Source organism: Seriola aureovittata, chromosome 2 (assembly GCF_021018895.1).
Source record: "Seriola aureovittata isolate HTS-2021-v1 ecotype China chromosome 2, ASM2101889v1, whole genome shotgun sequence".
Classification (NCBI taxonomy): domain Eukaryota; kingdom Metazoa; phylum Chordata; class Actinopteri; order Carangiformes; family Carangidae; genus Seriola; species Seriola aureovittata.
In genome coordinates, this window is record NC_079365.1 from 7370830 (window position 1) to 7391839 (window position 21010).

Genomic DNA, 21010 nt, shown 5'->3' on the forward strand with positions numbered 1-21010 from the left:
CCATCTGATTTGTGACAAGTTATGTGAGGAAATAGCAAGTGTGGTTGGAAACTAACTCACCACACTCACCTCACTTTTCCACCAATAGAAGAGGAAAAGTACAAGCACTTGCTTCTCTGAGATGTACAGTACTTTCTCATTCTCTCATTCAAATAAATTCACTGCACCTGCTTTTATGTGCACTTATTAGCCAGAATTAAAGGCATTACTGATAAACAAACTCACCAGACACCTTCTCATGTTGTAGCTTTATTCAGTAGTAATATAAATGAGTTGAATCAGCAGACAGTGAGAAGCACCACTGGGCCCCTCAGTGAAGGGACTCACACTTTTCACATCAGAACCCACTTGTTAAAGGTTGTTAAAACATCACTGAATAATCTGTTCGAGTGAACAAAAACATCAACACAAAGCAGAAAGAGAAAAGGAGACGATGAGTTCAGTTACAAAAAGAATCCAAGATTAATGAATTAATGAATGAATGTGAAGTGACAGTCGACTCACTGGTACACTTGTTCTTAACACTGAATGTTCTTCCATGTTTAAATGCAGTTCTCACCACTGCTTTGATTTAGTTTTACTTACAGAGTGCTACAGTATGCAATGGTTCTTCCATGTAACTTCCACATCACTTTTTCTGGGATCATTCTAAATATAGACTGCCATCCTATTTCTGCAGCTACTGTACGTATAGTGATCCCTCTACATATATTTGTGACTAATTTGTATTGCAGCAGTGTTTGAGAATAAAAACAAATATACAATGACTCACAATCAGTATAGCCCACATTTTGACAACAGAGAAGACCAGTTCAAATAGTAAAAGTGTTGTACTGTGCAATTAAATGAAAAAAAAAGAATCTACAGGTTCCTTTGAACACATGGAGGATTTCTACAGTGTGTGTGAAGACATATAAACAAATACAATGTGAAAAAAAAATAAATACAAGAGGGTGAGGTTGGACAGCTGAGTCAAAGATACGGTTTGACCATTTGAATATACAACACATCTGAATGTAGTTATGGTTTCTTGTAGGAATGTGACTTTGATGGTGTATTCAATATAATATTTAATAATATGCATCTGTTAATATATTTATTACATCCGCTTTTCTAATCACATAATTCATTACAGATCCTCCTGGCTTTGAATTGCTTAGGAGTGGGATGAGAGAGGGATAGAGAGAGACAGAAAGATAGGGGGGGGGGGGGGGGGGGGGGCACATAAGTTACTATGGGAGGGTGCAGGGGGTGGGATGGGGTTTAGCAGGAGACCTCCATGGTCTGGGGTCTGGCCTGGTTGTCCAGCCCCCCAGTGGCGCTGCCCTCCAGCAGGCTGTTGAGGTTGTTGCGACTGCGACTGCTGTCCATGGAGGTGATGCTAGAAGAGGAGGTGGTGCGCGAGCGAGCCAGACGAGTCATTCCCGCTGACGGCACTGGAACAGAGAAAACATGCATTAATATTCCACTCACACAGCACGCAGACTCAGAGCCGTGTGGGATCACTTAGGTAGTCAGATACAACAACAACGAAGGTGCTTACCATGCAAACAAGTCTCACATATGGAGGCTAATCAAATAAAAGGAATGTGTGAAACAAAAACTATTGCATGTGTGTTCACTGTAGAAAAAAATGAAAGCAGTATAAAAGCAGAATACAGCATTTGCAATCCAACTCAACTGACAGGAAGCAACACGAGCAGGTCATGCAAGAACAGAGGACACTGAGGACAGATTCCATGCTAACAGGAGGAACTAAACTCCTGCAGGAAGATGAACGTGTCAAAGTATGCAAAACAATCTCCCTGTGTATAAGCACTGAACTGCTGCCAGATACCAATATGAAACAGTGCTCTCTGGAGAATTTCTGCATACACTGACATTCATCCACCGTGTTACGAGGCCATTGGGTTCATAGCCTTCTAGTCTGGCAGTTGCTCAAGGACCCGATACCTGATTCGTTGCTCAGGTGACTGAGGAGAACGTAGGGAACTGTAAGCAATGATTCAAGAAGGAAAGAAAGAGGGAGAAAGGGAGAAATGTTGAGAAGGTAGCTCTTATGTTGCTTTATCCCACCTCAGTTTATTTCTGATCACTCTCACAGCTTGGCGATCGTGGAGGACAATGAACTGTCTGCTCGCAACAACAGGTAAGAAAAAATCAGCTTTATGTTTTGTTCTCTTTGGCCGTTCCCCCGTCACATTTCACACTGTGGCAACGTGTTAATGAGGGAAAAACAGCTTTTAGAAACATGCTGAGGTGTTGAGATTTATTTTCCACACTTTCTCTGTGCAACACACTCTTTTTAATCTGTTCTAATCCTGCAGTGGCATTTACTCAACGGGGGGGGGGGCTCGGTGGCCTTTAAAGCAACACTGAAGCACTGACATACTAGCTACAACCGAGAGTGCCTCCCATGGTGAAGGGTTTGGGAACAGGAGTGAGCAAACGAGAAATAGCATTACAGAAACACACACAGGCATCATCTGTGTGGCCAGAGCAAGCAAACCTACATTCATGACTTCATCCATCCATGGATCAGAGTCTGTGTGGTGCACTGCAAGTCAGTATGGTCTGACAGAAATGTGTTTGTTGTTGTTGGCAGATGAATGACTGTAAAAAACCCAAAGGCCTGTTTAAGTATGCACTTTGAGTCTCTGCATCATTAAACAGTTCTGAATAGAAAAGAAAAGCACACCAGGCAAAAAAACGGAGTATTCTTTTAGGCCCACTCTGAACTGAACAGGAAATAAATTGCTGTTCAGTGCATCTGGAGTGCTGCTGTCATTTCAGTCATGCTAGAAGCACAAACACCTCACCTACTGAGGGGTGTGGGTGCCACACACTGCAAAGAGCAGAGAGGAAATTGTGTTAGCATCAACCTTTGCACAGGCTGCCTCTCCGTGACCAGGCTGACAAAAACAGTGTCTTTTCATGCACTGTTGGCCACAGTCCAAACCCCATCAGCAGGGCTGTTCAGCAGCAGCTCTTAGAAGACCGAGGTGAAAACAGTTCTCAGTTAAATAACACTTGTCGCTGCACTTGTCAACAGGAAATTCAATGAGACAAACCTTGACCACAAATACGTCAGCTCAGAGAGATATCAGTCTGTAAACAAGTTTTGGACATTGACCATTTGATACATATAGTTTGAACCAGCTTCATGATATATTTAGATGTTTAGATATATTAAGAAGTTTTTACTCTCTGAACATACGAAATGAATGACGTGAGCATGTTTACTTACTGTAGCCCATCCCCTGAACAAAGTACTTGAAGGCCTCAGCAAGTTTCCCTGGCTGTGAAAAGATAAAGGATAAAAATTTGAGGATAATTTCGACAAGAAAACTGCTAGATGAAAAACTCCTTGATGACATGAAGCTGTGTCTAAAAAAGTAAATACCCACCTGCACAACCTGGGGCAAGCCTCCACAATCAGCCATCTGAAAGAGCATTATCAGTCTCATTAATTAATCATTTGTACAACCACAAAATGAATGACATTAATTGTATAAAAGTCATTATAAAAACCTTCACCTTTAGCAGTGTGGTCTTGGTCGGATTTAACCTGGAATTGCACTCCACCTTAAACATCAATGAGAGGTTACTACTGAGCTCAAAAAAGAGAAAGAACAGCAACTGCTTTGGTGCTGTAACAAATTCTTTGTGAAGCCTCATAAATCTGAAATGTTTGTGTGTAACTCACCACAGCCTCCACAGCAGGTGATGTGTCACCAACCACCAGCAACGCGGGGCACCTGCACAGAAACAGATTAGATTTAATCATTCTTAAATCACACCATGCACTCAGAGAAATATGTGTATTTGTTCCATCCTGGTCTCAAAACCTACGTTAGTGTGTTGACTGTGTCCTCATTGAGACCCACGACTGGCCTCTCGATTTCCAGGTCCCGGCGGCTGGTGCAGGGAGACAAATTATGATTAACAGCTGAATGTGATCTGGCTAAAATGTGAGGGGAATTTGCAGAAATCCTGCTTCTCAGTGCAGCTTATGATTTTATATTATACCCTTGTTCTTTATATTTTGTGATGCATTGCTTCTTTCTATGTATTCAGGTCTGGCTGACAACAAGTTCTGATACTGGAGGAAACATGTACGTGCCTCAACTGCACCCATAAATGTTATCAAGAACACAATAAATGTTTATTAAAAACATTCATATACAGTTTATAATAATGTACTGTATCTTACTATTGGTAGGAGCCACAGAAGAGGGCCAGGTTGTCCTGGTTGATATCTTGGGCGATATGCAGACGATATGTCTGGATCAGCTCATGGTTCTCTGTCAGCTCATCCTGGTGAACAGAAAAGAGTTAATCTGACCCAAACAGGAAATCTTTGTTCTGCTAAGAAGAGCTAGACTGCATATAACGTGCATGTAAGTATCATGTACTGAATGTACAGGGAGCTGTTTATATTAGCATTAGTCTTTCAGACAAACAGAGGGGTCTGTATATGCAGTAAGCTTAGCTTCAGCTCTGTCAGTTATCAAACTGAGCCAGTAATCTACATGTCATAAACCAGCAGTCTATGTATCCAGGAGGACAGAAATAGAATAATTAGTTATAAATGTCTGTATAAGAGTGAGGTGAGGTATCAAGGGAAATCAAGACAAGCCTCCTGAGGTTCAGTTACTTTTTAATGCAGTCAATGAAAAAGGTCAACACTGGGAAAAAAAAAACAGCACAGAGTGAGTAATACTGCGCTGCAAGAGGAACTCACAGTGCTGAAGTGGTGAGCCATGACGATATCCACCAGATTACTGGTCCATCCAGACAGCTGCACACAAGAGGAAAAGACAGACCCAGTTAAAACAGACAAGAGGGGACTTTTTTAAATTACTCTGGAATCTTAAGGCAAAATATGGCAATGTCCATGTTTACATGTAGTGTATGTACTGGCAGATATAATTATCAATTTTGAAGGAGGCAAATACACAGAGAAGCCATGTAACAGATTTAGAAATTGTGAGGGATGGGATGTCTTGGTGACCTAGTGCTTAAGACACACACTATTATAAATTCAGTCCCTTCAATTTCAGCTAGGACCTTTGTTGTTGCATTTCACATCTCTCTGTCAATCTCCCTCCAATAAACGCACAACAGCAAAAAAAATGAATGAACGTTTTTTTACTCTTTAATTTCCTTCTTAAACGTTGTTAGGTTGAACCAAGTAATATCAGCAGAACAGATACTAGAAAGCTCTTTTAAATGTATAAGGACAAAAGTTATATCAAGCTCCCCCTGGCTCTGTGACTGTGTGTAACATTAACACTGAAAAGAATGTTCTCCCTGAACAATCTTGTACACTACACACAACAATGTACACAGTATTATAATAAAGTAATACAGTACGGCATTGTGACCTGAAGCCAATTAATCCACTCAAAATGAAACTAATCCAAATGAGTGAACTCTAAAAGACTCCATGCTGCTCTGACGTGTTTATTGTGTAAAATTTGAGGCTTAGTTTTGATTAACTCGCAACCCAAAAACAGCAGGTATAATCAAATTAACACAGGATTAGAGGCCCTGCCTGTGTCTTCCATGCCATCAAGTCCAAAACTACGGTAAAAAAAAAATCTAGTTTTATGTTTATCTTTTTTTCTATTTTTATCTTCTCTTGTAATATCTATATAATATCATATTGTCTGGCTTGGTGTCAGAATTCATGATTTTAAAACTAGTAATCTGACTTCTAGCTTCAGATAGAGTAGATTATAAGAGAATTCTGGGCATAAATAACATTTTACAAAATTGTATTAAGGTGGAGAGCATACAGTGTGGTGGTTAAACTACAACATGCATTCATTAATAACAACCTAACAAAAGGCTGCAAACTGAACTGAAATGGCGGATCAAGTATTTAAGTAATAGCTCTGTGTTTCAGAGCATACTTAGGACTTTCTAGGTTCATACTGCAGTGGTAATACAGACCTTTGAAGCTGCCCAGTCAATCCAGCCTTCGGCACATGGGTCGACGTTAATCAGAACCAGTCCCTCCACCAGAGTCGGGTTGTTCAGCTGGGAGGGGAAGAACAAATGTCAAGTGTTAACGGCAAGGGACTTATGGGACTTGACAGTATGATTTTTTTGGTGGTATCTTGTATTTTGTGTGCTGTGGTGTGCTTACAGTTTTCAGGTAAGTTTTCACTCTCATGTACATTTAAAGGGTGGTTTAGTCTGAGAATTCATTGGTACAGTGAAATAAAGGAATCGTGCACAGACATAGCTACATCTTCACAATCAAAAGTTTTTCAGTTTTTCATGTTGTGCAGGTAGAGGATAAAAACACTGCAATGTTTCTAACATGATAAAAAAAGTGAAACATGTCTGTTTAAACGAGGACATGAAACAATGAAGGTGGAATCCTTGGCATCTAAATGAAGGGGTGCGGCTCTGGAATTGCCTGAAGACAGAACGAGGATGTCTGGGGATATCTAAGATCTGCCGAGGGAATACTGCGGATGCTGCTTTCAACATGATGCAAATGCAATGCAGCAACAGCTGCTATAAATCTATCATGGGTAAACACATTTTGTTCCAAGCCAGTTAAAGCAAATGCATTTCAGCATCAATTTTGCTTTATGTATTCTGAACAAGAGCAGACTCTCCACAGAAAGCCCAGTGCTACGATTCCTACTCCCAACAACCCCCCCCTTTTTTATTTTTACCCCTAAACAACTATCCCCTCTTTTCATTATTCATCTTTCAGTGCTCCCTTGCTCCTCTGTCATTTCTAGCTCCTTGTGCACTGTTGTACATAGATTGTGCTTATTTTTAGCTCCACTGCGTTGAGTGTGGAAACAAGATGAAAGCAACTGAAAAGGAGAGAATCACCAAGGTGATTCATCATCTGGGGAATGGCAGCATATGCAGCAGACTGTAGAGCAACCTGATGCCCTGTGTGGGTTTGATGTGATGATGTTCAGTGTAACAAGCTGTGTGGCCTGAAAACCCTCAATTATTCCAGGCGAGACAGAGAGGAGGACAAAAAAGACTGGGATGGAGAGTAAGAATAGTACAGATGCTCTGGTCCTGATGTTGACTCACTGCAAAGCGGGTGAGGATGTACGCCCCAGCTCCAACGCCAATGCCGATCACGCTGTTGACCCTGCAGAGAAACCACCAGTTACCGTGGGACTGGAGATGATATAGTCATTTTATGTACATTATCATTGATCAGGTATCACAAGGGGGGGCCCACTCACTTGAGCTGAGTCATCACAGAGGGCAGCATTTCAGCCAATTCGTCCATGGTCGGGTAGCGATAACTGGAGACAGATGAAATACATATGAGTCTGTGCAAGTAGCACATATAGGGGCAAGTTTGAATTAATCAAAAATCTGATTGGTCATAAATTTAAATACTGACACACTAATCAAACAGGATTTTCACTAATAGGTTATACAATTAAAGTGCTTCCATTAACAAATGAACCAGCAGTGCACTTTAATTTCTTAAAAAAGAATGAATTGATTGCTGCTCTTCTACCAGGACTGAAATAAATATATTCCCATTTATCAGCGCATGCACAACCAGCCTGACACCCACCCGCTGGGGAAGGGAGGTGCACCTTCCTGCTGCCCGGGTGCGTCCACATGAACCACTGCAAAGTGCTGCGTGATCTCCTGCATGTCCTCATAGTTGAACAGGGTATTGAAGCACGACTTGTCTGGAAAGGTGCAAATAGAGGACAAACTCAAAATGTGAGAGTTTAGGTGTTCAAACTGTCAATGACCTGAATGTGGCTCTTAGGTGTATAGGGTGAAACGCAACCATTTAACCGCACCCAAAGACATTGTGTATTGATTTGTCTATATTTGGCTGACTCACGGTTGAGGCCGATGTCGTGATAGGTGAGGATGACAGGTCTGTTGCCCTTGGGGACGCCTCTCATTGTCACATGGAGAACGCCATGGGGAGTCTCAATGTCATGCTCCTGCAGTCACAGAGAAAAGCAAACAGTTGAACTATATTAACTGAAGGATCAGTACCTGTTGTGCGTAAAGAGGAAAGGCTTGCTGAGAAGATGATCTGTCTTTGTAGCTAAAGCCTGATGTAGCTTTCAGCTCAGATCCTCACATCCAAAAAACACATAAAAGAGCCATACTATTACATTTACATTTACATTTCGCTGTCAAACCAGCACAGCAGTGTAAACAGGGATCCTCCTACATGCACAGGAATGTCTGTATGACACACAGATAATCACTATTAACAAAAATGCAGTTGCAGAACTAACTACATTGTCCATGTTCAATGTAATGGATGAATGTTACACAATGCACCAATCTTTCAAGTGTTTTCAATCATTTCAATAGTGCTCTATTGGTTCTATGGCCTAAGCTACAGTACATCAGGCTGTGGCTCTACAGACTCATTAGCAGGATACATTAATTTTAGTGTTGTTTTATTGATAAGATTTTTTGATAATAAAAGTGGAAAATGGGCTTTTTCTCTTTAAATGAACATTATCTCAGTCAAGCACAAAGTAAGAGTTTATCCATGTCATTCCCAAGACCAGCATAATCTTGTAAATATTTTCACCAAGTGAAAAAGTTAAATCTGCATCAAGGCTACAACAAAGCTTGAACACAGAAGGGAACAGAAATCAGACACAGGAGATACATATTCCCGAAAGTAAACACTCAGTGACCAACACTACATTTGGGGATTATGTCTCAGATTGAGGATGCAGAGCATGCGCCTCTCGTCTCCACCACACATCCCCTGTGCCCTTGGACAAACAAAGCACTGAATCGGCTTTCTGGAAAACAGTCTTTTCATTTGGGGAAAATAGTTTTTATCCAATAGTCTGAAACTCACAGCACTTTGACAACTATGACTTTGCAAAAAATGCCAGTGTCATTTGATTTGTTGAATGTCTTTGCGGAGAGACCCATTAAAATTCAAGGAGCTAACAACAGCTTCAATCTCTCACTGCTTTCTTTTGAATTCCTTTCTCTATCAAGCACAAGGACGCCCTACGTTAGTGCTTCTCTGTGCCTCAGCAAGAGAAACACATCAGACGGCTTAAAGGGAATTTCAGATGACAATTTTCTTTAAATATAAAGGCGGAAATTAGTGAAAACATGACACAGCAAAAACATGCTGTCATTAGTGCTTATGGGAAAGATTGTAGAAGGAAAGTGATACAATATACAGGAAGTGAAAAAGCCGGTTTCCAGACTGTCCTCAGCGTCACTTGGTATCATACATACACTTCCCAACGTCAGCATGACTTGGTGCAACACACAACACTGTCTGTGACGTAGTTACGTGTGTGTGTGTGTGTGTGTGTGTGTGTGTGTGTGTATGTGTGTACTGCACAGAGAGGGGAGGGAGTAACGGGCGGGGCCCAAAGCTCGTCTGGTCTCAAGGCCCACTGGTCATCAATAATAAAGAGAGTGAGCCTGGGTGGATGAGAGACGCAGGTTATGGCCGACAGACACAGAGGGAGTGTGTCTCCAACTGTACACCATTTCCCTCCTTGGATTCCCACTGCAGGCATTCGGCTGATGGATATGTGTCACAATCTCTTCAGAGGGGATGAAGGTTAATTCTCAAGGACAAAGCTGCAGTAATTTGTGTCTGCAATCTGTAATGGACACAGTAACGCAAGAGGGAAAGTGCTCATCCTGACAGCAATGAAATAAGACATCTTTGTTTGAGTGGGCGTTAATACAGAGATTAGCCTGTCGCACCAAACATGAAAACTATGAACAAACACAAAGCAATTCCCTCTGCCTGCTATCAATAGTGTGCTACAGTCTACAGGTACTCAATGTAACCTCTGTTCCTGAGATGGAATAAACCCTGAAGAAACTGTCCTGGAAGGAAGCCTTGTGTTCATTGAAGGCCTTTTCACAGATAATGAAATGATTCTGCAAACCTCGGCCATAGTAGGGGGGCAGAACAAGCTGTTGTAGACGGAGAGGAAACTCTCCATGACTGTGGTGCTGCAGAATTTTCATTTTTAGGCAAGGACAGAGTCAAGGACACTCAGTGTCTCCGCTCTGAGAAACAAGACAAACACACTTGTTCAAATGTCTGCCTTCAGTCATGTGTGCTGTACATGCGCCAGAAAAGGAAGGCGAGTACACCCAACCACTAATAGGAAATGAAATTGTGATGGGAACATAGTGGGGAAACAGAGAATGAAGATGAGATGGATAGAAAAAAAGAAGTAGAAGTAGATGGGATGAAATAGAGCGTGAAAGCAGGGACAGAGTGACACAGACAGGAGGAAAGAGAGAAAAGACAGGGGGAGTCTTGTATGACTAACAAAAGGGTGTGCCTTAAAACAGAAGGGGTGCATCGCTTTAATTTATCATGTCCTTCCAGGCATGTCCTGGCACAAACATGGGTGAAGAACCATGGAAAAAAGGTCTGTGGAAAGGGAGTGAAGGAGAGAGCCTTTTATCTATCCATTTAGCTCTTGGCGTGGTGTAGAAGCTGTATTGATCTAAGAGCTCTGCCTCTCATCATTTTCTTTCAGACACACACACACATATGGGTATATATGTATACACAGAGGCATCAGAGGAAAACAGACATAGGGTGGGGCTGCTAGCCTAGACAGCTAGAGGGGAAAAAGGAGAGCACTGCAATGACAGCAACCTTTTTCCCCTTTCATACACTCATGGTGACGAGCTGCTGGACAAAAAGTGTATGTGGATGTTTGGTGTGTTGTAGGTGAGACGGGAATACTGAGTAGGGGTTCATGCTTTGAGCAGAGGGGCTTCAGGAGCTTCCCTAGGGCCAACCGCGAGGTAAGGTCTAGGGTTTTGGTCCCAGAATGAAGGCGAGTGAAGGAGGTGGGGTGAGGTGACAAAAGGAGAGCAGTATGTCATGCTGTTCCTCTTCCCGCAATCCCTCACTTATCAATCCTTCCTGCCCCTCCTCCCTGTTTTCCACCGCCCTGCCTGGAACAGCATCAATCACCTTTGAGAGCAGCATTACGGGGCAGAAACACCAAGCAGCCTGCAAATGACTTTGGCGCTCGCGCACACGCACACACATATCCATATCTTCTATGTATGTGCTCCAGTGGGATCATCCCTGGTGCAAGCCATCCTACCGCCTTTTTGACACAAACGCAGCATTCCCATCCCAACCTGCAGCACACACACAGCAGGCGCGTGTCATTGAAGCAGTGGGCTGAAACTACAAACTCAAGGTCTCTGCAGGGGAGGGAAGGAGCCACAACAGTGGTTTTGGTGTGTGTTGTTGCTACAGTGTGTGGGGGGGTGAGTGACCTCCCCGCCTGTTTTCAGTGATAACAGAATAAAGAACACAATGCTGGCAATTTGGACAATCTACTACCCTGTAGTTATGGATACACAGAAAGAAACACATTTGAAACATGCGAGCTGAAACACACAAATACCAGCGACCCTGTTGATGGACACCCACACACAGAAGCACGTACACATCCTCCTGTTGTGGCATTTGAAGATTCAGAGACACTTGAGCGCTACACACATGCATCTTTCATATCATCACATTAAAATGCACCACTGCGCCCTGGGCATGTTTAGCCTGTGCTGAGAGCACACATGGGCACTGTGTGACCTGTAGACCTAAACACACATACACACACACATACACAAAGAACAAATGTTCAACCAATACCGTCAGCTGCTCAGAGAGAAAAGCCCAAAGTCTCAGCTGTCTGCCGAAGGTGGTGACAAGCAAGCCAGGAAAGACCCCCACCAGCTTTCCCTTTCCTGGAGCCAGCTGCTGTCACCCTGTCTTTGGGGAAACCACACGACAACCCCTCTCCTAATCTGAACCAAAACCCCCTGCTGCAAGGACCCAGCCAGGTGTGTCAAGGCAGGCAAGATGCATTTGTCACTCACCACTCCATTCCCAGAGCATGCAATCTGGTCCAGGTCCAGAATAGCTGACATGTTTTTCCCACGCAGGAGAGGAGTGTGTTATGCTATGTGCAAGTGTGTGCTGGGCAGCTTTGAAGATCTCCAGAAGGAGGAGGAGTAGGAGGAGGGAGGGAGCGCTAGTTGGAAGGGAGGGATGTAGGGTGAGGCGGCTAGAGCAGCAGCGGCAAGGAAGAGAAGAAGAGAGGGAGGAGAAAGACACAGCAGAGGAAGCAAGGAGGAGATGGGTAAATAATCTGAATGAAAGCAGACGAGGGGGGTTGGGTAAAATGCAGAGACAACGAGAGAGAGACAGAGACAAGAGGTGGGAAAGAGAGCAGGAAAAGAGACAGAGGGGGAGGAGAGTGAGACTGCAGTTTGTGCTTGGTAGTCACAGTGCGTCTGTACATCCAGCCATCGGTGCGTCTAATTGGATTGCGGCGGGTCAGGTGGGTAGAGGGAGAGGGTGGGGCTTAGAGGAGAACAGAGAGGAGGAGGGGGAGAGTGGGAGGAAGAGAGGGATGGGTGTGTGAAAGAGGGGTGATGGGGTGCAAAGGATGCAGAGGCAGTCCAGGAAAATGGGTAGGTTGCTGACGTCACGCTGTGATACTGATAAAGTGGAGAGGAGAGGAGAGGCGAGGAGAGGAGGCTGACTTTGACAGCTCACCCCTGAATTCTGCATCAGCAAAATGGCTGCTCCTCACTGAGATTCAACAACTGTCTCCAGATTCACTTTAGCTTCACCTTGCAGAGAGAGAAGACTCCAAATGACCTCAGCTCCCGAATAAGAAACATTTCAATGTGAATGGCCATAATCAGCAACAGTTAATAACTTCCAGGTGCAAGAGTGAGTCTCTCAGAAGCACTAGCATAAAATGCAGCAGTGTGTCACACACCAACAATAGCTTTGCTGCAAATGTTGGATCATACTGCAACACTTGTTTATCCTGTAAATCCTCCTGTAATACCCAGGTGTTTATTTCAGTATTGGCATATATATAGGTAAACCTCATTATATTTCAGGCTTACCAGAAAATGCAACCCCACACCACCTATACTATACTATACTATACTATACTATACTATACTATACTATACTATACTATACCTGTACGAAAGGATCTATTTCTTCTAAACCTCCCACTGAGTCATTTGATCCCTATAGTTTATTGATCTGTCATTTTCTCATATGTCTTATATATATATATATATCTCTCCTGTGTCATATGCACAACAGCTAGCAGTGCAGGACATCACGCCTTTGTCTGAGACAGGCTGTTATGCACAGCCAATGGCACACATGCAAACAGCACAGAGTGGGTGGCATGACCAAGACAAGGGGGTGCTTCATTGGTTACTCAATGCAGCAGCATGTTTGGTTGAAAAACTGCTTTTTCTCCTTTACATTTTTGCTGTCCTATCCAGCTGAGGGTGCCACTGACACATAAGTAGTACATGCACATTTAAAGGACTAAACACTCATAGTACATAGTAAACAAATACAGTAATACAAATATTTAAATGTACATTTGGTAGTTTTTGTATAATATGATGCTACAATAGAGTAGTATGTCCAATGTTGTGTTTCCACAGACACTTTCTTCACAGTATAAGGTTTGCAAAAATGTGATTACAATCTGTTATGACATTTAGGCTAGATCGTGATAAGAATGTGATTAATCGTGCGTAAACTGTAATGTGTAAACATATTTTTTCCAGATTAACGTGTACATGCATTCAGTCACATCAGCTCATGGAAACAATTTGTGTGACCGACTACACCCTTTCCTCGATAGAGCAGGTGGCTCTTTGTGTCGTACACTGAGTCATCGAGTGTCTCAGTGGGACTCTGCGGTCTGAGGAGTCACACAGGCTCACAGTGACGCTGCTCTGCATAGTTCATCTGAGCTCAACAGCAGCATCTAAGGTTTGATTTACACATATGTACAAAAGCAAAAATGCACAAGAAAAAGATTAGATTCAGAAAGAAAATCTATTATGCTGTCTACAACATGAGATGACATGGTCCACCATATAACATTATCAATTTTACCCTCTTCTGAGATGGTGACTGTGCTACAGCTAACAAATTTACTGTTTTTCTGCAATGCTTCAGCCTAACTCTAGGATATTCAGAGCAGACATTCAACAGCAGACCAAAAAGACATCACAAAGGCACAGCCCTCCAGCCACAAAATGAACAGGCTTATGGCGCCCTCTGCTGAGCTTCCTGAGACAGTGAGGATTTTAAAAAATAGGCATGACTTGGCAGCCATTGTCTGTACAAGAAAGTAGACATTCTCTTCTAGTCATTGTGTTGCTGTGGCACAAGGTCAGCAAGAGAAATGGATGAAAAGTGAACATAACCCTGAAATGTGAAACCTAATATGAGATGATGCTATAAAAACAACTGTTAAAAAAGAAATAAACTAATATTGGCATACAAGCTTTCAAAACATTCTGAGCCAATAAAATCAAACAAAACGATTCCATGGTAACCATCTCAGCCTTTTGCTCTCTACAGTAAACTCCATCAACCTCAATATGTTCTATTTTTAAAATGTACAGTCAGCCATTTCCATGTCCATGAAGTAACTTGGTGTTCTTAAGTATGCACTTTAAAACACAGCAGGTCCCACGGGTGGTGGAAGCTGACTCACTCCCTCCTCCCTCCTTTACCTTTCAGTGGCGTAAGCAGGACATCATAGAAGACACAGGACTGCAGCACCACACCCTTTAGGTTCTTTTCTATGACCCCACCTCACCACCCTCCTCGTGCAGGGGCTCAGGGTTTTGACATGACTGTTGCAGTACCTGTGGACCGCCTGTGGTAGGAGCTTTAGCAGCAGAGAAGTTAGCAGGATAAGGCAGCTGGATTTGTCCTACAGCTGCTGGAAAGTCACAGCGGCTGCTCAGTGAGATGGTGCAGCGCTGACGAACCCTCCCACAGACTGTGTTCATGTGAAGTGTGCTGCTAATGCCTTGTACTGCATGTAGGCTCCTACTGTACTAGCCATGTGGCAGTGGAAGTCAGGTGCAATGAAATAAAAAACCTTATTTCAGCAACAGACATTAAGAGGTTAACATCACATCTGAGTTCTGTACACTGTGTCTCTACACTGTGTCTCCTACATATACACATAAAGGTACACAAGTACACACACATTTACCATTTACCAAAATCTGGAAGAACACAAATTCATATTTGATGAAGTTAATATCTTTGGCTGACTAAAGCTGGCTACCAGAATGTAGCTGAAAGCCTATACCTAACTGCTAAATAGCTAGTAAGCTGCCAACACTCCTTTTGTCATAATTGCTGCTATTATGTTTTGTAAAACAGAAGATTACACAAATTCTCTTACATTTTTACCTATATAAACCCAAAAGTATACATTCAGAAACACAATTCTACCTGACTGATGCTCTTTAAATTCATGTACAAGTTGTAGCTGTTCCCAAGACTGCTTGCTAATTTGACAATATGCTTTTTTCATAGCAGACATTTTCACTAGCAAAGGCACAGGTGTTACTAATAACATTAACGACTCTGTTCTGTTCGAGTGTCTCAGTAGCCAATGACAGTGTGACAATGAGGCAGCATGTACAATACCAGCACCCTGAAACTGAAGCAGCTAAATAGAATTCAGTCCTCATTAATTTCATTATTTATACACCTGTGCTTTTGCTACTGTGACATGGTGTTGAATGTGACTGTGAGGTCAAAATGGCTGCCATGGAAATAAGGTCAAATACACTTAAGTCTGCCTCAATGCCACTGAGACTAATTCTGATACAATTCTTTGTTTAAAGAACAACTGCAGGACCTGGACTGTATCACAAGAGGATGAGTGTAAAAAAATGTATCACACTGAGAGTAGCTGGGTGCAGGTGGGTGAGTGCAGCGTTTTATGAATGTATTAGTGGCAATGCAGACTGGAATGGATGCTGGGGAGCATGTAGCATGCCTGCATCAGCTAACATGCATATTCTCCTCCCCTGCCTGCAGCAGCTATATTTAGCTCTGGTGGGATGCTGGAAGCAGACGTGACTGCAGAAAGTGAGAGAGGGATGAAAGGTTTAACCCTTCGTCGTCATGATGCTCATGAAACACAGCAGAGAGCTTGCTTGCCTGTGGGAGGACCCTCCTTCTCATGTAAGAAACTCCTTGCAAGCAGCGCAGCACAGAGGCAGAGAACGCGCAGTCTTATTCCCCATGCAAAGAAAGGAATCTGGAACACTGCATACTCAAGGCCAATACCTCTGTTTCCTCAGTGTTAATTATTCTATCACATAAAAAGACTTGACTGTAGCTGAAATGCTTACAGTGAAAAGGCACACACAGTCTCTGTTAACACTACAATCCTATTGTGGAAGATATTACCTGAGACAACTCTTAAAAGATACTGGACTCTATTAAGATCACCTATTTCCATCACACAACAGACACAAGAGAACCATCGCTACACCTATCAAAAATTCTTTGTTTCATTGTTTTGTGGCATAAAATGTAGAACTCTACAAAAAGTAACCCTTGGTGACCATTAAGCCACAGGGTAAGAGTCTAAAAGTCCTACTAAAAATCTCTGGAGGCAGTGCTGTATCTACTTTGACCAGAGTGGTTGGAAAAGTATAATGCCCTTTAAGTCCTCATCATATGTGTAATTGCACATTGTCAACTTCCAGTTAGTCCCATAAGATTTTGCCTTCATCTTATGATTTGACAGTAGACAGTAACAAGTGAGAGAGAGCAGGATGACATGAAATAAGTGTTCCCAGACAAATTTGTGTTGTGAAATAGTCAAATATGTCAGTCTTTACATACATTCAAGCTGCTGGATCATCAGGGTGTCCGTCCTAACATTAATGATTTAACAATTTTCTGGGTCATTAGCAAGGATGATCCAGCTGTCACTCCCAAAGCCTTTGTTTTTAGAAATGAGTCCCAATAAGCTAACCTCTAAATCTCTTTTAGTGGCTATGTCCCACACTGTCCTAACTCCACCAAACAGGCTGCTGATGTGAATGCATTGGCTTTTCATATTAGTACAAATGATTCCCAGTAAACAAGCAGTAATTTCACACAGACACAGTATGCATCCATCCAACCTAAAAAAAACTCTACAATTCCTTAAGTTATTGGTTCGTCCCTCAATGGTGCATAACAAAACAACCTGCCAAGAACCTACCCTACGCAACGTACCCTTCAATATGCAATATTATGTGTACAGACTCAGGTAGTGTCCTTGGGCTTTGTCACTCACCTGTACAATGGAATGAGCCGAAACAGTATTCAAAGTTATAAGTGATGATTTTGCCCTTCCCTCAATAGTCACAGATGCACATTAACAGGAACATTAGCAACAGTAACAGAAGGTTAATCAGGAAGGGGCCTGTTTTGGTGCTGATATATTGCTTTTCTGTTTTGCTCACAGTCAGTGTGAACAAAAGACAATCTAAGATAACAAGCTAGGAAAAAACTGTGTATAATGAAAACATTCAAACAGTGTCACCTTGAAAATGTAATGGGCAGTGTGGTGGATGACTTTCACTGATTTATCCATTAAAAAATTCCACTTTCTACCAGCTTGTGTTGTGTGGTAGAAGTTCATGGTGCTGGTGAGAGACAATGTTCAGATGTAGGGCAAGGAAGCAAATGGGCCCAGAATAAGGGGGCAGAGAATGGGGCCATGCCCCAGTGCCCCAACCTCCTTCAACTAGCAAAACCACTACCCTCTAAACATGGCACAACAGTGCTTTAGGGAGGAGCAGAAAGCAGCACTCACCTGGCAGTCGAAGTCTTGAAAGTTGCGAGCATTCTGCAAACAAAGTAAAAGAGGAAAGTTAATAAATATACCACAGGCTCATAGATGTCATTTTCTCTATGTAAAGCCACAAACATTACTTAATTTACTTTTGTTTCACACTGGAGGTTCATTTACGTGTATAGTAATAGAATTAATGTGCTGGTGTCTCACATTTTTTACAAGACGATGAATAGAAGTTCCATAAAAAAAGAATAAATCTTTAAAAGAATAAGAAAATAAATATAAAGAGAAATAAATAAATGTGCAAATCCGTGTCAAGGCAACTTCCTGTTGTCCACGCTAAAAAGTTCCCACCCAGGCACGATTCATGTGTGTAGGAATTGACTACTAAATGGATTAAATTATAAACTATATATATATATATATATATATATATATATATATATATATGTATGTATACATAGATATGTATACTTAGATATGTATATCTAAGTAGATATGTATACTTATAAATATACATATATAGATACACACATTGGTGTAATACTATGAGTATCTGCAATAGTTTCTGCATGACATGGATGGGTGTGACTTACTGTGGCTAGCACTTCATTATTTGTTTATAGATAAATTGGCCCAACTGATTTTAAAGTTAGCACACATAACTGTGACAACACTGACCACAAGTGGGTATGACTGCAAAACCCCTTTTCTTCTATGCATCTTAAATCATTATGTTATCAGTATGTTGAATTAGATCAGTTTTCAATAGTATAAAAATGAAATACTTTGCTGCACTGAACATGATTCATGGTAGTACTTCAAAGTATTTTTGCATAGCATTGTCTCAGTTGGTGTTTTGTATTTAGTCGGTCAGCTGGAAACAGGGTAGATGGGCAGAGAAGTGAAAGTGGGCATCAGACAACAGAGAAGGTTCTTGTGGGATTCAGTCGTCAGCCAGTCCAGTAGGTCTGGCATCATAGCTGCCTCTAGACCCTAGGGTGCAAAGCAGTGTTGGGGAGTTGTGACCTACATATAATTAAACTAGTAGTTTAACTGCATTTTGCAGTTGCTTGCTGGTAATTCAATTGCATTTAAATGTGCATAGTGATTTAAGTAGTTCATTTTTTTTTTTTTTTGCCATTTTTGTGTAGTTAACTAGTGAAACTACAAAAAAGTTTGGACCATAAAAGGAAAAGAATAATTTTCTTGTTATTATACCATTGTTTCTTTCCTTTTCATCCTGACCAGTGTGAAGGCATGCACAGGCAATGCATTCGTCAGGCAGTCCACAACACACACTTGACCACTGTGTAGTGCATTGCTCAACATCATCACGGGTAAACCTCCTGAATCTCAGCCTGAAGAAGAATCACCATGGCCATACTTCAGCAATTGTCTATGTATGACCTTTGAACATATAAGAACTTTTTTCAGTAAACTCAATGGAGTGGCATTTTTTGCTGACATGTGACTTCTTTGTATTTCATTTTATTATAATTTTGTATCACATGTACATTGTCAATTGGATAATTTTTTTACAAAGTAGTTTGAACTATTTCTTCTGAGTAGCTTTAGTTTACCAAACTAGATTTCTCCCTAGAGTAGCTTTGCTGTAGTTCAACTTCTCTCAGTGTGAGGTAGTTATGCTTTCAGAGAAGCTTCCCCAGCACTATGGGAGGTAGCTATAACGCTTCCTCTTTCTCCTTCCTACTGAAATAGCTGTGCAACAGGAACATGTTTCCAGCCAAAGTCTTCTCTTCTTCTGTTTCTGTAATGCATTTGAGGTGCTCAGTATTGTACAGATATGATGAAGGTACAGGAAGAAACAAAATATCCTTGCTTTGGATTTACAATAAATGAACCCCAAAATGTCAGCACAATCATTTCCATGACAACATTAGCCCCTGGTTTAATAATGAAACCAGTTTCTGGACTGTTTACAAAGCTCCTTCATCACAGTCAGCTGCCCCACATGCTGAGGGGCGATGACAGTTTTTATGCGAGAGATGGTGCGATGCAAATGTGCTCATCTGTCGTATCTGTTGTCATGCCAACTGTTGCACTAAGCTGCGAGTTTACAGCTGCTTATATGAATGTTCTAAAGCCATATAATTACATACAATTTTAACCTTTGGAGATTATACTTGTTAAGCTGGTCTTTACCATTATTATGGGTACTTTCCTGCTGCAGACAGTCCACACTTCTCCCTCCTACCTTGCTGCATCGTTAGTGTAATCATTCATAGATGCATTATCTGAATGGTAATCAGAACTTGTTTTCATCATTTCAACAGAGGAAAATGAGAATCCTCTTTCATCATTGTTATCATGTCATCATCTTCGTCTGCTTTCAAGACTCCTGGTTTCTCTTTTTAATGAGCTGGCCACTAGGTGGAGTGAGAGGTCAGTGCCAGTCTTCTTCATTCAGATAGGTTTTATGATATATATTCCCCACCCTGTCACCTCACACAAGACATCTATCTTAACTGGCACACAGCCCGACAAGGAGAAATATAAGAGAAGGCCAGGAGAGGATGTGAGGAGCTTTGATCTACCATTGGGTGTTTTTTTCTCTTCCATACATCTGTTTTTGCTGTCGCTCACTCGCTAGAATCTTTCATGCTCTCAAAAATTAAGAGTTCAGTTTTTTCCAGCTTCTCCTTTGATCTCTCTTCGTTCTTGCTTGACTGTCTTACGTTATACACCACCCTTTTCTTCTTCTCTCTTGCCTCATTCCGTCTACATTCTCTCTTTTGCCGTTCGACTTGCTCTCTCGTTTTCTCCCTTCTTTTCTTTTCCCTCTCGTCAAGAAGATATGAATAATTCACTTTGATGAACAGGACTGCAGAGTGTGCATGTCTAGTGTATTAGCGTATGTATTTGCTTGGGAGGACCATATGGGGTGCTCATTCACTTTTAGAGCACACAATACACAGTCTGTTCACTTTGTGTGTGTGGTTATAACGATGTGTTCAGGCGCACAGTTGTGTGCCTGTTCCCTGTAGCAACTTGTCACTAACTCACCTTATTGGTCAGCAGTGGCTTGATCTCAGTCAGCTGTACATCCTGCAGCTCATCCATCTTCCTCTCTGGTCACTGTAAACCACTCTGTCCGAAAAATGGAGAGAAAAACATTATAATCACTTCTGCAGTCAGGCAAGCAATTGTGCATATTGGTAAGAGTAGTGAAAAAGATATGTAATGAAAGCAGGATATTTTACAGCTTAACAATAAACTTTATTGTCCAAAATGACATCAGTGCACTGTAAGGGTAAACTTCACTGAGAATTACATGAAATAAGTGTAAAAAAATAATAACTATAAATAAAAAAACATAA

The 21010-nt window shown here is 41.8% G+C and overlaps 1 protein-coding gene across 4 annotated transcripts in view; it reads right to left on the bottom strand.

The window, feature by feature from the left end:
* Positions 1-233: 233 nt before the first annotated feature.
* The window catches only part of ndrg3a (ndrg family member 3a), a 33811-nt gene continuing 13034 nt past the window's right edge, over positions 234-21010 (bottom strand). For 2 of the 4 annotated variants that reach the window (XM_056399921.1, XM_056399930.1), the window contains exons 2-17: positions 20697-20780; positions 17688-17720; positions 7859-7964; positions 7577-7697; positions 7233-7295; positions 7075-7135; positions 5959-6045; positions 4745-4801; positions 4214-4317; positions 3853-3918; positions 3707-3758; positions 3538-3585; positions 3408-3443; positions 3248-3299; positions 1954-1992; positions 234-1436 (exon numbers count right to left, since the gene is read on the bottom strand). In XM_056399921.1, coding sequence (XP_056255896.1) covers positions 1264-1436; positions 1954-1992; positions 3248-3299; positions 3408-3443; positions 3538-3585; positions 3707-3758; positions 3853-3918; positions 4214-4317; positions 4745-4801; positions 5959-6045; positions 7075-7135; positions 7233-7295; positions 7577-7697; positions 7859-7964; positions 17688-17720; positions 20697-20753 — 1155 coding nt within the window. In that variant the 5' untranslated portion in view covers positions 20754-20780 and the 3' untranslated portion in view covers positions 234-1263. Of the gene's footprint in view, positions 1437-1953; positions 1993-3247; positions 3300-3407; positions 3444-3537; positions 3586-3706; positions 3759-3852; positions 3919-4213; positions 4318-4744; positions 4802-5958; positions 6046-7074; positions 7136-7232; positions 7296-7576; positions 7698-7858; positions 7965-11886; positions 12285-17687; positions 17721-20696; positions 20781-21010 lie in introns of those variants that run through there. The other 2 variants (XM_056399938.1, XM_056399945.1) reach the window with 2 other exon arrangements.